Source organism: Rhinatrema bivittatum, chromosome 2, assembly GCF_901001135.1.
Source record: "Rhinatrema bivittatum chromosome 2, aRhiBiv1.1, whole genome shotgun sequence".
NCBI lineage: Eukaryota > Metazoa > Chordata > Amphibia > Gymnophiona > Rhinatrematidae > Rhinatrema > Rhinatrema bivittatum.
In genome coordinates this window covers 14,457,509-14,470,004 of record NC_042616.1, presented here as the reverse complement: position 1 = coordinate 14,470,004, position 12,496 = coordinate 14,457,509, and the positions used below count along the sequence as shown (strand labels likewise).

The 12,496-nt window shown below is 46.5% G+C and overlaps 1 protein-coding gene across 4 annotated transcripts in view; it reads right to left on the bottom strand.

Moving 5' to 3' along the window:
- Positions 1 to 1,246: 1,246 nt before the first annotated feature.
- The window catches only part of LOC115083576 (oocyte zinc finger protein XlCOF6-like), a 94,129-nt gene continuing 82,879 nt past the window's right edge, over positions 1,247 to 12,496 (bottom strand). For 3 of the 4 annotated variants that reach the window (XM_029587477.1, XM_029587479.1, XM_029587478.1), the window contains one exon: positions 1,247 to 4,564. In XM_029587477.1, coding sequence (XP_029443337.1) covers positions 1,863 to 4,564 — 2,702 coding nt within the window. In that variant the 3' untranslated portion in view covers positions 1,247 to 1,862. The remainder of the gene's footprint in view (positions 4,565 to 12,496) is intronic. The other variant, XM_029587480.1, reaches the window with a different exon arrangement.

Below are 12,496 nucleotides of genomic sequence, written 5' to 3'. Positions count from 1 at the left end.
TCTGACACATATTTGTATTATGTTTATATTTATAAAGCAAAGTTTCATATTGAAAAGTACCCATTGTTACAGGATTGTACTGAGATGGTGGTGGGTTTCATAATGAATGTAATTATCTCAGGGGAGGGTCTATGAACCTGAAGTTATTTTGGGAGAAAGAGGTACAAGGCTGAAGGTTCACTTAGGGTATTTAATACTCTTGTACCAGCACTGCCCATAGCACAAGGTCCCTAACACCACACTGGCACCAGCCTGCAAGGGTCAGAAGGTGGAAGTAGCCTCATGCTGCTCTTGCATGGTCCTGCGAGGGCTGGAAGAAGGTAGAGATGTGCGTGCATTGGTCAGCATGGCCAGAGGAGGAGGCAGCATGCGACTGCCCTCCCATCAGCCAACAATGGAGTAATGCTGCAGCAGCATCAGATTAATGGGGCAGGAGAGATGGAGGAGACCTGCTGGGTGAAAGTGGCCCTGGCTGAGTCTGATCTTAGTCTCTCCAAGTCACTGCTAATGCCCTCTTAGCACTCACATTGTGTGAAAGGGAATTTCCTCCTGGAGTCCATGGGGAGTTCTATGCACAGGGAGCGTCTCGATGCATCAGACATGTGGCACTCAGTATAATTCAAACAATTTCCGTATCGTTCTGGCAGTTTCTTGGTCTTTGATTGCATCATTTGTTAAATGTCATCACGAGTCACCCTTGTGCATTTTCTGGCGCGGTGAGATGCGAGCGTTCCTAATGAAGCATCTTCTGCATTTATTGCATGAGAATGGTCTCTCTCGAGGCAGGGTCTCCATATGAGTTTGTTTTGTGCAGACCTTGATCAGAATGAACCTCATTTGTATGCCAGGGATTATTGGGGATGATCTCAGGTCTCCCCTGTGTGGATTTCCATGGGTTTTCTGTGAGAATATTTTATTACACTCATATGAAAAAGGTCTCATCTGTTTAAACTTTCCTGTGCAAGATTAATGTAAACTTAGCAAGGAAGGTTTTCCTCCACTCAAGCCTCCAGTGTGGACTTTCTGGTGTAGTGAGAGGTCGGACTCCCTAATGTACATTTTCAACATTCAGTGCATAAAAATGGTCTCTCTCCTGTGTGGATTTCCTGGTGTGAGATTAGTATATAGTTATTAATGAAGGTTTTCTCACACTCAGTACAAGACAATGGTCTCTCTCCTGTGTGGATTTTCTGGTGTGAGATTAGTATATAGTTATTAATGAAGGTTTTCTCACACTCAGTACAAGACAATGGTCTCTCTCCTGTGTGGATTTCCTGGTGTGAGATTAGTATATAGTTATTAATGAAGCTTTTCTCACACTCAGTACAAGACAATGGTCTCTCCCCTGTGTGGATTTTCTGGTGCATGTTTTTAAATTGGTACATAACATACATGCACCAGGAATCACATGCACATGGATGGTCAGGCGCTGCTTTGAAAATCTACCCCCAAGTGTATGTTTAGCATGGAAGGAAGCTTTACCCACTCTCAGGTCATGTAAATGGTTTGTAGAGGCACAAATGGATTTTCTGGTGTTTTGAGAAATGTTGCTTCCCAATAAAGGACCTTCCATATTTAATCCATAAGAATGGCCTCATGTGTGTTTTCATGGTTTTTATGAGAGCACCATTCTGTGTGAAGCTTTTACTACATTCAGTACATGAGTATGTACTGATGCAAATCCAACATTACTCTCTGCATCAATGGCAGAGAGTCGCAGGAAATTGGAATCAAGCAGTTACCAACAAGTGCCCTGAACTTGGCGGTCGGTGAAACAGATAAGTACGGGAAAATAAGTGTGGGAGCTTGCTGGGCAGACTGGAAGGGCCGTTTGGTATTTTTCTGCTGTCATTTCTATGTTTCTATCTCTTCTGTGAAAATGGTGGCTCCCCGGTGTGGATTCTCATGTGTTTTGTGAGAGCACCCTTCTCCGTGAATCTTCTATTACATTCACTACATGAGAATGGTTGCTCCCCTGTGTGGATTCTCATGTGACTTGTGAGGGCACCCTTCACAGTGAATCTTTTCTTACATTCACTACATGAGAATGGTTGCTCCCCTGTGTGGATTGTCATGTGTCTTGTGAGGGCACCCTTCTCCGTGAATCTTTTATTACATTCACTACATGAGAATGGTTGCTCCCCTGTGTGGATTCTCATGTGACTTGTGAGGTGGCTCTTCACACTGAATCTTTTATTACATTCACTACATGAGAATGGTTGCTCCCCTGTGTGGATTCTCATGTGTCTTGTGAGGGCACCCTTCTCCGTGAATCTTTTATTACATTCACTACATGAGAATGGTTGCTCCCCTGTGTGGATTCTCATGTGACTTGTGAGGTGGCTCTTCACACTGAATCTTTTATTACATTCACTACATGAGAATGGATGCTCCCCTGTGTGGATTCTCATGTGTCTTGTGAGGGCACCCTTCTCAGTGAATCTTTTATTACATTCACTACATGAGAATGGTTGCTCCCCTGTGTGGATTCTCATGTGATTTGTGAGGGTACCCTTCACAGTGAATCTTTTCTTACATTCACTACATGAGAATGGTTGCTCCCCTGTGTGGATTCTCATGTGACTTGTGAGGGCACCCTTCTGAGTGAATCTTTTCTTACATTCACTACATGAGAATGGTTGCTCCCCTGTGTGGATTGTCATGTGACTTGTGAGGTGGCTCTTCACACTGAATCTTTTATTACATTCACTACATGAGAATGGTTGCTCCCCTGTGTGGATTCTCATGTGTTTTGTGAGGGCACCCTTCCGAGTGAATCTTTTCTTACATTCACTACATGAGAATGGTTGCTCCCCTGTGTGGATTGTCATGTGACTTGTGAGGCGGCTCTTCACACTGAATCTTTTATTACATTCACTACAGGAGAATAGTCGCTCCCCTGTGTGGATTCTCATGTGACTTGTGAGGTGGCTCTTCCCATTGAATCTTTTATTACATTCACTACATGAGAATGGTCGCTCCCCTGTGTGGATTCTTAAGTGCTTTCTGAGGGAATCCTTCAAAGTGAATCTTTTATTACATTCACTGCATGAGAATGGTTTCTCCCCTGTGTGGATTCTCATGTGACTTGTGAAGGCACTCTTCACAGTAAATCTTTTATTACATTCACTGCATGAGAATGGTTTCTCCCCTGTGTGGATTCTCATGTGACTTGTGAAGGCACTCTTCACAGTAAATCTTTTATTACATTCACTACATGAGAATGGTTGCTCCCCTGTGTGGATTGTCATGTGTCTTGTGAGGGCACCCTTCTCCATGAATCTTTTATTACATTCACTACATGAGAATGGTTGCTCCCCTGTGTGGATTCTCATGTGTCTTATGAGGGCACCCTTCCAAGTGAATCTTTTATTACATTCACTACATGAGAATGGTTGCTCCCCTGTGTGGATTCTCATGTGACTTGTGAAGGCACCCTTCACAGTAAATCTTTTATTACATTTACTACATGAGAATGGTTGCTCCCCTGTGTGGACTCTCATGTGACTTGTGAGGGTGCCCTTCCTCGTGAATCTTTTATTACATTCACTGCATGAGAATGGTCGCTTCCCTGTGTGGATGCTCATATGTCTTATGAGGGTTTTCTTCACAGGGAAGCTTTTATTACATTCAGTACACATATATGGTCTTTCACCGGTGTGGATTTTTTGGTGTTGGGAAAGGTGTGTTTTGCTAATGAAACGTTTTCCACATTCAGTACAGGAGAAGGGGCTCTCTCCTGTGCGAATGCACTGATGCAACATTAGCCTATCCTGACGATGGAATCTTTTCCCACAATCAGAGCAGGTAAATGGTTTGTTTCCACTGTGGATTTGGGAGTGTTGGGTGAGGTTTTTATTCCTAACAAAACATTTTCTACCTTTACTGCAAGAGAATAGTCTCGCTCCCGTGTGAATTTTCTGGTACGAGATTACTATATTTCGACTAATGAAGCTTTTCCCACCCTTACTATCTATATATGGTCTCGCTCCAGTGTGGAATTTGTGATGTAATTTTAGCTTATACTTACTAATTAACCTTTTACTCCTATCACTGCAGGGGGAGGGTGTCGCTGGTTTATGTATGTTTAGGTGCACTTTTAGATATTTCTTCTGCCTGAAGCTTTTCCCCCATTTACTGCATAGAAATAAAATGTTGTGGAGGTGGGATTTCTGATGCAATACTAAATGCGATTCCTTACCAAAGCTTTTACCACAGGAGTCACACAGAAAGGATTTCTTCCCTTTCCCCTCCCTCTGGCAAAGGTCAGAAGTCTTTTGATCACTGTTAATGGTCTGGAAGGGGCTCTCTGTGCTCATGTGTCTCTGATGCTCAGGGATGACTTTGATCTCCATCTCACATGCAGTGACTCCATCCCCTGGGTCTCCTGCAGGGTCTCTCTGCTTCTTCTCCAACTCCTGCTGTCTATTCCTTGTGTTGCTTCTCTCAGTCCTCTGTGAAACATTTTCAAAAACATTTCCTGATTGTCGTGGGATCAGTCCTTCTCCCATAGGATGTTCTCCTCCATTCTCCTCCTTTATGTGCTGTGTGCCCTCATCACTGGCTGGTGATAGAAGAAGACATTAATCATGCATTAGTGACCATGCAAATGGACCTGGGTTTCTGATCCTATAATCACTGTTGTGGCAGTGTCACACAGGGATAGAGCTGTGCATTTCTGACCAACCACTGGTGATCATGAAAAACTTTTAACAATGATTTGCCCCAAAAGCCTTATCAGATGAGCTCCTAAATATGTATAACCTAGAGGAGAGAAAGGGGGAGATATGATAGAGACACTTTCATACCTGAAAGGTAATAATACTCAAGAAGTAAACTTCTTTTGAATGGAAACTAAGTTGTAGAGCAAAGGTCATAAGAACATGCCATACTAGGTCAGACCAAGGGTCCATCAAGCCCAGCATCCTGTTTCCAACAGTGGCCAATCCAGGCCATAAGAACCTGGCAAGTACTCAAAAACTAAGTCTATTCCATGTTACTGTTGCTAGTAATAGCAGTGGCTATTTTCTAAGTCAACTTAATTAATAGCATTTAATGGACATCTCCTCCAAGAACTTATGCAATCTTTTTTTAAACACAGCTATACTAACTGCACTAACCACATCCTCTGGCAACAAATGTGTGTTGAGTAAAAAAGAACTTTCTCTGATTAGTTTTAAATGTGCCACATGCTAACTTCATGGAGTGCCCCCTAGTATTTCTATTATCCGAAAGAGTAAATAACAGATTCACATCTACCCATTCTAGACCTCTCATGATTTTAAACACCTCTATCATATCCCCCCGTCAGCCATCTCTTCTCCAAGCTGAAAAGTCTTAACCTCTTCAGTCTTTCCTCATAGGGGAGCTGGTTCCACTCCCCTTATCATTTTGGTAGCCTTCTCCATCGCAATTATATCTTTTTTGAGATGCAGCGACCAGAACTGTACACAGTATTCAAGGTGCGGTCTCACCATGGAGCGATACAGAGGCATTATGACATTTTCCGTTTTATTCATTCATTCACCATTCCCTTTCTAATAATTCCCAACATTCTGTTTGCTTTTATGACTGCCGCAGCACACTGAACCGACGATTTCAATGTGTTATCCACTATGACGCCTAGATCTCTTTCTTGGGTTGTAGCACCTAATATGGAACCTAACATTGTGTAAATATAGCATGGGTTATTTTTCCCTGTATGCATCACCATGCACTTATCCACATTAAATTTCATCTGCCATTTTGATGCCCAATTTTCCAGTCTCACAAGGTCTTCCTGCAATTTATCACAATCTGCTTGTGATTTAACGACTCTGAACAATTTTGTATCATCTGCAAATTTGATTACCTCACTAGACGTATTTCTTTCCAGAACATTTATAAATATATTGAAAAGTAAGGGTCCCAATACAGAACCCTGAGGCACTCCACTGCCCACTCCCTTCCACTGAGAAAATGGAGAAATTACCTGATAATTTTGTTTTCTTAGTGTAGAGAAATGGACTCAGGTCCAATGGGTATAGTGTACTCCTGATAGCAGTTGAGACAGATCAGATTTCAATCTGACGTCAGCCCCTAGTACATATACCCCTGCAGGAAGTGCAGCTCTTCAGTATTCTCCTCGAAAAGCATTGTGGATATATGTGCGACAGACTAATTTGACTAACTTGAATAAGTTCATAACTTGGTTAAAAGTTATAACTTGATTAGCTTGAACTGGTTGAATTGACTATAGCTGGAGACCGCCAGTGTACTCAACCGGAAAGCATCGACACCCGGTAGGGTGGGTGCCCTAGGTGAATGAAAACATGGCTTACCCTTGAATCATTCGAAATTCCATGTGTAACGGCAGCCAAGGGTGGGATGCTGAGACCATCTGCCTCCACTAAGGAAAACAAAATTATCAGGTAAGTAATTTCTCCATTTCCTAGCATGTAGCAGATGGACTCAGGCTCAATGGGATGTATAAAAGCTACTCCTGAACCGGGTGGGAGGCTGCCTGTGCCCCCCTTAGTACTGCCCTTGCAAATGCCATGTCCTACTGAGCCTGAACATTCAGACGGTAGAATCTGGAGAAGGTGTGGATGGAGGACCATGTCGCCGCCCTACAGATCTCAGCGGGTGACAGCATTCTGGTTTCTGCCCAGGATACTGCCTAGGCTCTGGTAGAATGGGCCTTGACCTATAGAGGTAGTGACTTGCCTGCTTCTACGTAGGCCGCCTTGATGACTTCCTTGATCCAGCGGGCTATTGTTGCCCATGAGGCCGCTTCCCCTTGTCTCTTCCTGCTGTGAAGGACGAAAAGGTGGTCTGTTTTTTGTACGGACTCCGACATTTCCAGATATCTGGAAAGGAATCTGCCGATATTGAGGTGACGTAGACTACGAGCTTCTTCCGAATTCTTCAAGTCATTCGGCGATGGTAGCGAGATGGTTTGGTTAAGATGGAAGTGTGATACCACTTTGGGAAGGAACGAAGGGACCATACCTAGTTGGATGGTTCCCGGAGTGAGCCTGAGGAATGGCTCACAGTAGGACAGTGCTTGTAGTTCTGAAATGCAGCGGGCTGAACAAACTGCCAGCAGCAATGCTGTCTTTAAAGTTAACAGGCGGAGGGACAGACCTCGGAGGGGTCTGAAGGAGGTTCCTGCTAGGAAATCCAGGACCAGGTTGAGGTTCCACTGAGGTACCGGCCACTTTAGTGGTGGGCAGATGTGTTTGACTCCTTTCAGGAAGCATGACACGTCCAGGTGAGAGGCTATGCTGTCGCCCTCGCTCTTGGAGCCGTAGCATGACAATACGGCAACCTGTACCTTGATGGAGTTGAGGGACAGCCCCTTCTGTAAGAATTCCAGGATCACGGGAACTTTAACTGAACGTGGCTTGATGTTGTGGTCTTCGCACCAGACTTCAAAAACTCTCCAAATCCTTATGTACGTTAAAGATGTGGAGAACTTGCGTGCTCAGAGTAGGGTGTCTATTACAGCCCCTGAGTAGCCGCTTTCTCAGGCGAGCCCTCTCAATGGCCAGGCCTAAGAAAGAATTGAGCTGGATCCTCGTGGAGGATCGGTCCTTGTTGAAGCAATTCTCTGTGTGGAGGCAGTGGTAGGGGGTTCCCTGCCAGTAGTCTTCTCATGTCTGCGAACCACGGTCTTCTTGGTTCTCGGGTACGTGGGCGTTGGATTGGTTTGCCAGAAGGTACATGTCTGGTGTCCCCCAGCGATTCAGTATCAACTGGAAAGCTGCGGACGACAGCTTCCATTCTCCTGGGTCTAGACTTTTCCTGCTGAGGTAGTCCGCTGTGACTGTCTTTTAAGGCGATGCAGATGGCCGAGATCTCCTGGAGGTTTACTTCCGCCCAAGCCATTAGGGGGTCTATTTCCAGAGACACCTGTTGGCTTCTGGTTCCCCCCTGCCGGTTGATGTAGGCCACTGTTGTGGCGTTATCTGACATTACTCTGACTGCTTTGTCTCGGAGTCTGTGAATGAATCGTAGGCAGGCTAATCTGACCGCCCGCGCTTCTAGGTGGTTGATGTTCCATCCCGACTCTTCTGCGTTCCACTGCCCTTGGGTGGGTAATTCCTTGCAGTGTGCTCCCCATCCTCGTAAGCTGGCATCGGTGATGAGCAGGGTCCAGGTTGGGGAGGATAGTCTTGTTCCCCGGCTCAGGTGGCTGACCTGTAGCCACCAAAGTAGCTGGGTCCGGACTCTGCCCGGGAGTGATAGCAATACGGCGTAGTTCTGAGACAGTGGATTCCATCGTGATAGAAGTGAGCGCTGCAGGGGTCTCATGTGAGCTCGCACCCATGGCAGTACTTCCAGTGTGGATGCCATCAGACCGAGGACTTGTAGGTAATCCCATGCTTTGGGGTGAGGTTCGCTCAGCAGGCCTCGTAACTGGTTCCACAGTTTTGATCTCCTTGTGGGAGTCAGGCTGACCTTGTCTTCTTTGGTGTCGAATCGGACTGCTAGGTATTCTAGAGACTGTGAAGGCTGCAGCCAACTTTTGTTTGTGTTGACCACCCATCCTAGGCTCTCCAGTAGAGTTTTGACTCAGTTGGTTGCTTGGCGGCTTTCCTCTGGGGATTTCGCCCTGATCAGCCAATCGTCTAGGTAAGGATGTACGAGGATTCCTTCCTTCCTCAGTGTTGCCGCTACCACCACTATGATCTTGGTTAATGTCCGGGGTGCTGTGGCTAACCCGAAGAGTAGTGCCTGGAACTGGTAGTGACGGTCCAGGATTTTGAAGCGTAGATAGCGCTGGTGTTCCTGATGAATTGGGATGTGTAGGTAGGCCTCCGAAAGATCCAGGGATGTGAGAAACTCTCCCGGTTGTATCTCCCTTATTACGGAGCGTAGGGTTTCCATGTGGAAGCGGGGAATCTTCAGGTGGCGGATGACAGACTTGAGGTCCAGGATGAGTCTGATCATCCCATCTTTCTTGGGGACGATAAAATAAATGGAATAATGCCCAGTATTTATTTCTTGTGGAGGCACTGGGGTTATGGCCTCGAGGGTCAGTAGTCTGGTCACTGTAGCTTCCACTGCCGCCCTCTTGGCGAGGTCATGGCAGGGGAACTCCACTAACTTGTCCAGATGGGTTCGCAGAAAATCCAGGTAGTACCCCTCCCGAATGATGGCTAGGACCCACTTGTCCAAAGTTATCTCGACCCATCTGTGATAGAATAGGGCTAGTCTGCCCCCTATGACTTCTTCCCTTGGATGGGTCGGCTGAATCTCATTGTGGGGTATGGCTGGGGCCTATACCCAAGCTTGTTCCCCTCTTGTTGTGCTTGTTACGAAAGGACTGGTTCCTGCCCGTAGAGCGGGGCACTTGATAGTTGCTTCTGTATGGATTGAAGCACTGTGAACTTCTGCCCCTGGAGGACTGGGAAAGGGTCGCTGGTTTCTCTTCATCCTGTCCTCCGGTAGGCGCGGCAACGGGGACTCATTTGTTGGCCAGTTTTTCTAGCTCGCTGCCAAACAGGAGGGATCCTTTGAAGGCCATTCTAGTGAGGCGAGTTTTGGAAGATGTGTCGGCCGACTAGCTTCGGAGCCAGAGTTGTCTCCTGGCAGCCACCGCAGATGACACTCCCCGGGCCACCGTGTGCACTAGATTGAAAACAGCGTCCGCTAGGAATGATACTGCTGGTTCCATTACTTCTCCAGGGGTGTTACTCCTGGTCTGAGATAAGCAGGCACGTGTCACTATGGTGCAGCAGGTCGCTATTTGTAGGGACATAGCGGCTAGTCAAAAGACTGTTTAAGAGGAAGTGACGTCACTTCCCCATGTAAGCAGCACTTCGGTACTGCTCCTCGAGCTCCTGTGGCAATCTTGCTCTTTTACCGGTTCCAGCGCAGCTTCTTTGCAGCAACGACTCCTGCCTGCTATATTTGAACACGGGGCATGGCCTCTAAAAAGAAAACGCCGGATTTACGAAAATTTTCTTATGCCCGCGGCGACGACGCTCCTGACCCGGGCAACTCCAAAATGGCGGTGGCTGATCTCCTCGCGGAACGAGAGGAAGAACACGAAGAATCAATTGCCGCCGATGATTCTCCTCCGTCCCGGTCTGAGATGCGGAGGTGGTTCGGGGAATTGCGGCAGGACTTGAAATCGTACAAGCGGGAGATTGCCGACATGCTCGCGGGTATGAAAGAGGAGACGGCAGAGTTGGGGCGCCGCGAGGAGGAAAACGAGCTGCGGTTGGACACCCAGGGAGAAGGCTGGGACGCCATGCGGAAGGAACATGCTCAATTACAACAATCCTACTTTTTTCTTTGTCAGAAAAAATGGAGGATATAGAGAATCGCAGCAGGAGATGTAACCTACGGATCCGGGGAGTTCCTGAGTCTGAGGACTATACAGACTGTGTGGAGGTGGTGAGGAAAATTTCTCTATTTCTTTTGGCTCAGGCTGAAGCGCCGGCTACAGAGTCAGCTACCGAATCCGCTCCTGTGCCAGATACCATTATTAAGGTGGAAAGAGCCCACCGGACATTGGGGCCTCGGCTAGCTAATAAGCCCAGAGACATTGTGGTCTGTTACCACTCGTTCCAGCAGAAAGAAAAAGTCTTTGGTATAGCTAGAAGGCAGATATCCTGGCAATGGGAAGGGCACGACGTGGCTATCTACGCTGATCTTTCCTCAGCTACTTTAAAGAAAAGACAGGAGTTTCGCTGCGTTACCACGAAGCTGACTGAGGCTCACATTAGATATCGCTGGCTATATCCGGGCGGGTTGGCTTTCACGGTGCAAGGCAAGACCCACAGCATCAAATCTGTAAAAGAGGCGGTTGAGATACTAAAAGCGGAAGGCATCACAGTTGAGATACCCTCAGGGGTATTAAAAGAATCGGGAGGTCTTGTTTCCAGAAGTGCTTCTCAACCAAGATGGCAAAGAGTAACTAAGGGACGGCGCAGACTGCAAAGGAATTCGGCTGAGGAGTGTGCAGAGGAGGCCCCTGCTTGACTTTACTTTTGAGCTTCACGTTTTTTTTCTTTGCAGGCTTAGGTCATGGAGCCGTTGCAGGGGGCTGACCGATTATCCCTCTACTGACAGTCTTACTGTTTCTGTGTGTGTATTTTCCAGTATTGGGATGTATATACCTTCCGCTTGTTATTTAGTTGTGTTGGATTGGTAATTTTGAAGTTATTTTGGGCAAGCCCGGGAGAGGGGCATCGGGGGAAGTGGTTTATATTTCCTCCATGGGTGGTAGGCACGATGGGGATGTGCCATGGTTCGCTCAAGTAGGGGGTGGGGGGTGGGGAAGGGGGAGGGGGGTTGGGTTGAGGGTATGCTATGGTTCTGTACGAATGGCGTGGGTATTTTGTGTTGAGTGTGGGGGCAGTCATCATGGGGTGGGGAGCCACATTTGCTGTAGGGGAAGTCTAGGTATCACTAATAATGGCTAGCTTTCACTTTCTTTCCCTCAATGTGAAGGGGCTCAATACCCCAAGAAAGAGGAAATTATTGTTTAAAGAACTAGACCGTCTGAAGGTAGACATAACACTGTTACAAGAGACACACCTGAGGAAGAGGTATCAGAGCTTACTGTGTAATCCCAAATACCCATACCAATACTGGGCGGCTGCCACAGTAGCTTCTAAATACTCAGGAGTGGGAATCCTGATTCAAAAGGATTGTCATTTCGAATTAAAAGACACTTACGAAGACCCGTCTGGTAGGTTCATTCTCCTAAAAATTAGTATCGGGTCAGAGGTGTACACCTTAGTGTCTATCTATGGTCCCACCTCGCAAAAGCAGGATTTCTACCAAGCATTACATCCGATTTTACACTCCCGGGTGGAGGGATCCTTAATTATTGGCGGAGATTTCAATCTAACTATAAATCCTAGGATTGACACTTCGGTAGGCTCTAGTTCAGACCCCAAAAAAGCTAGGGATGCACTGAAAGCACTGATGCACAGCTTTGGGCTTCAGGACATGTGGAGGTCCAGAAATCCTACCTCGAGGAATTATACTTTTTTCTCCTCGCCGCATCTTAGCTACTCCAGAATTGACATGTTTTTGGGTAGCACTAGCCTCTTACCTAGAGTTTCACAGATTGATATAGAGCCTATCCTGTGGTCAGACCATGCTCCCATATGGTTCACATTACAGGTGAGGGACTATGATCGAGGGACTAAATTTTGGAGGCTCAATGACTCACTACTGGATGACTCTGATTTTGTTTCTCAGGTAGACTCAGCCATACAGGAATATTTACAATTTAATGATAATGGTGATGTTAATCCGGTGGTTGTCTGGGAATGCCTTAAGGTAGTGATTAGGGGTAGACTCATTGCCAGGGGGGCGCTATTAAAGAAACTTAGGGAACAGGAACGTGAACAACTGTTAGCCCAGCTCAAAGCTTTAGAAAGCTTGCATAAACAATCTAGCTCGTCCCTGCCACTTCCCTCTAAATTACAGGAGCTAAGGAACCAAATTGCGTCGTTAGATTCAGCGCATATTGCACACCAATTGCAACTAA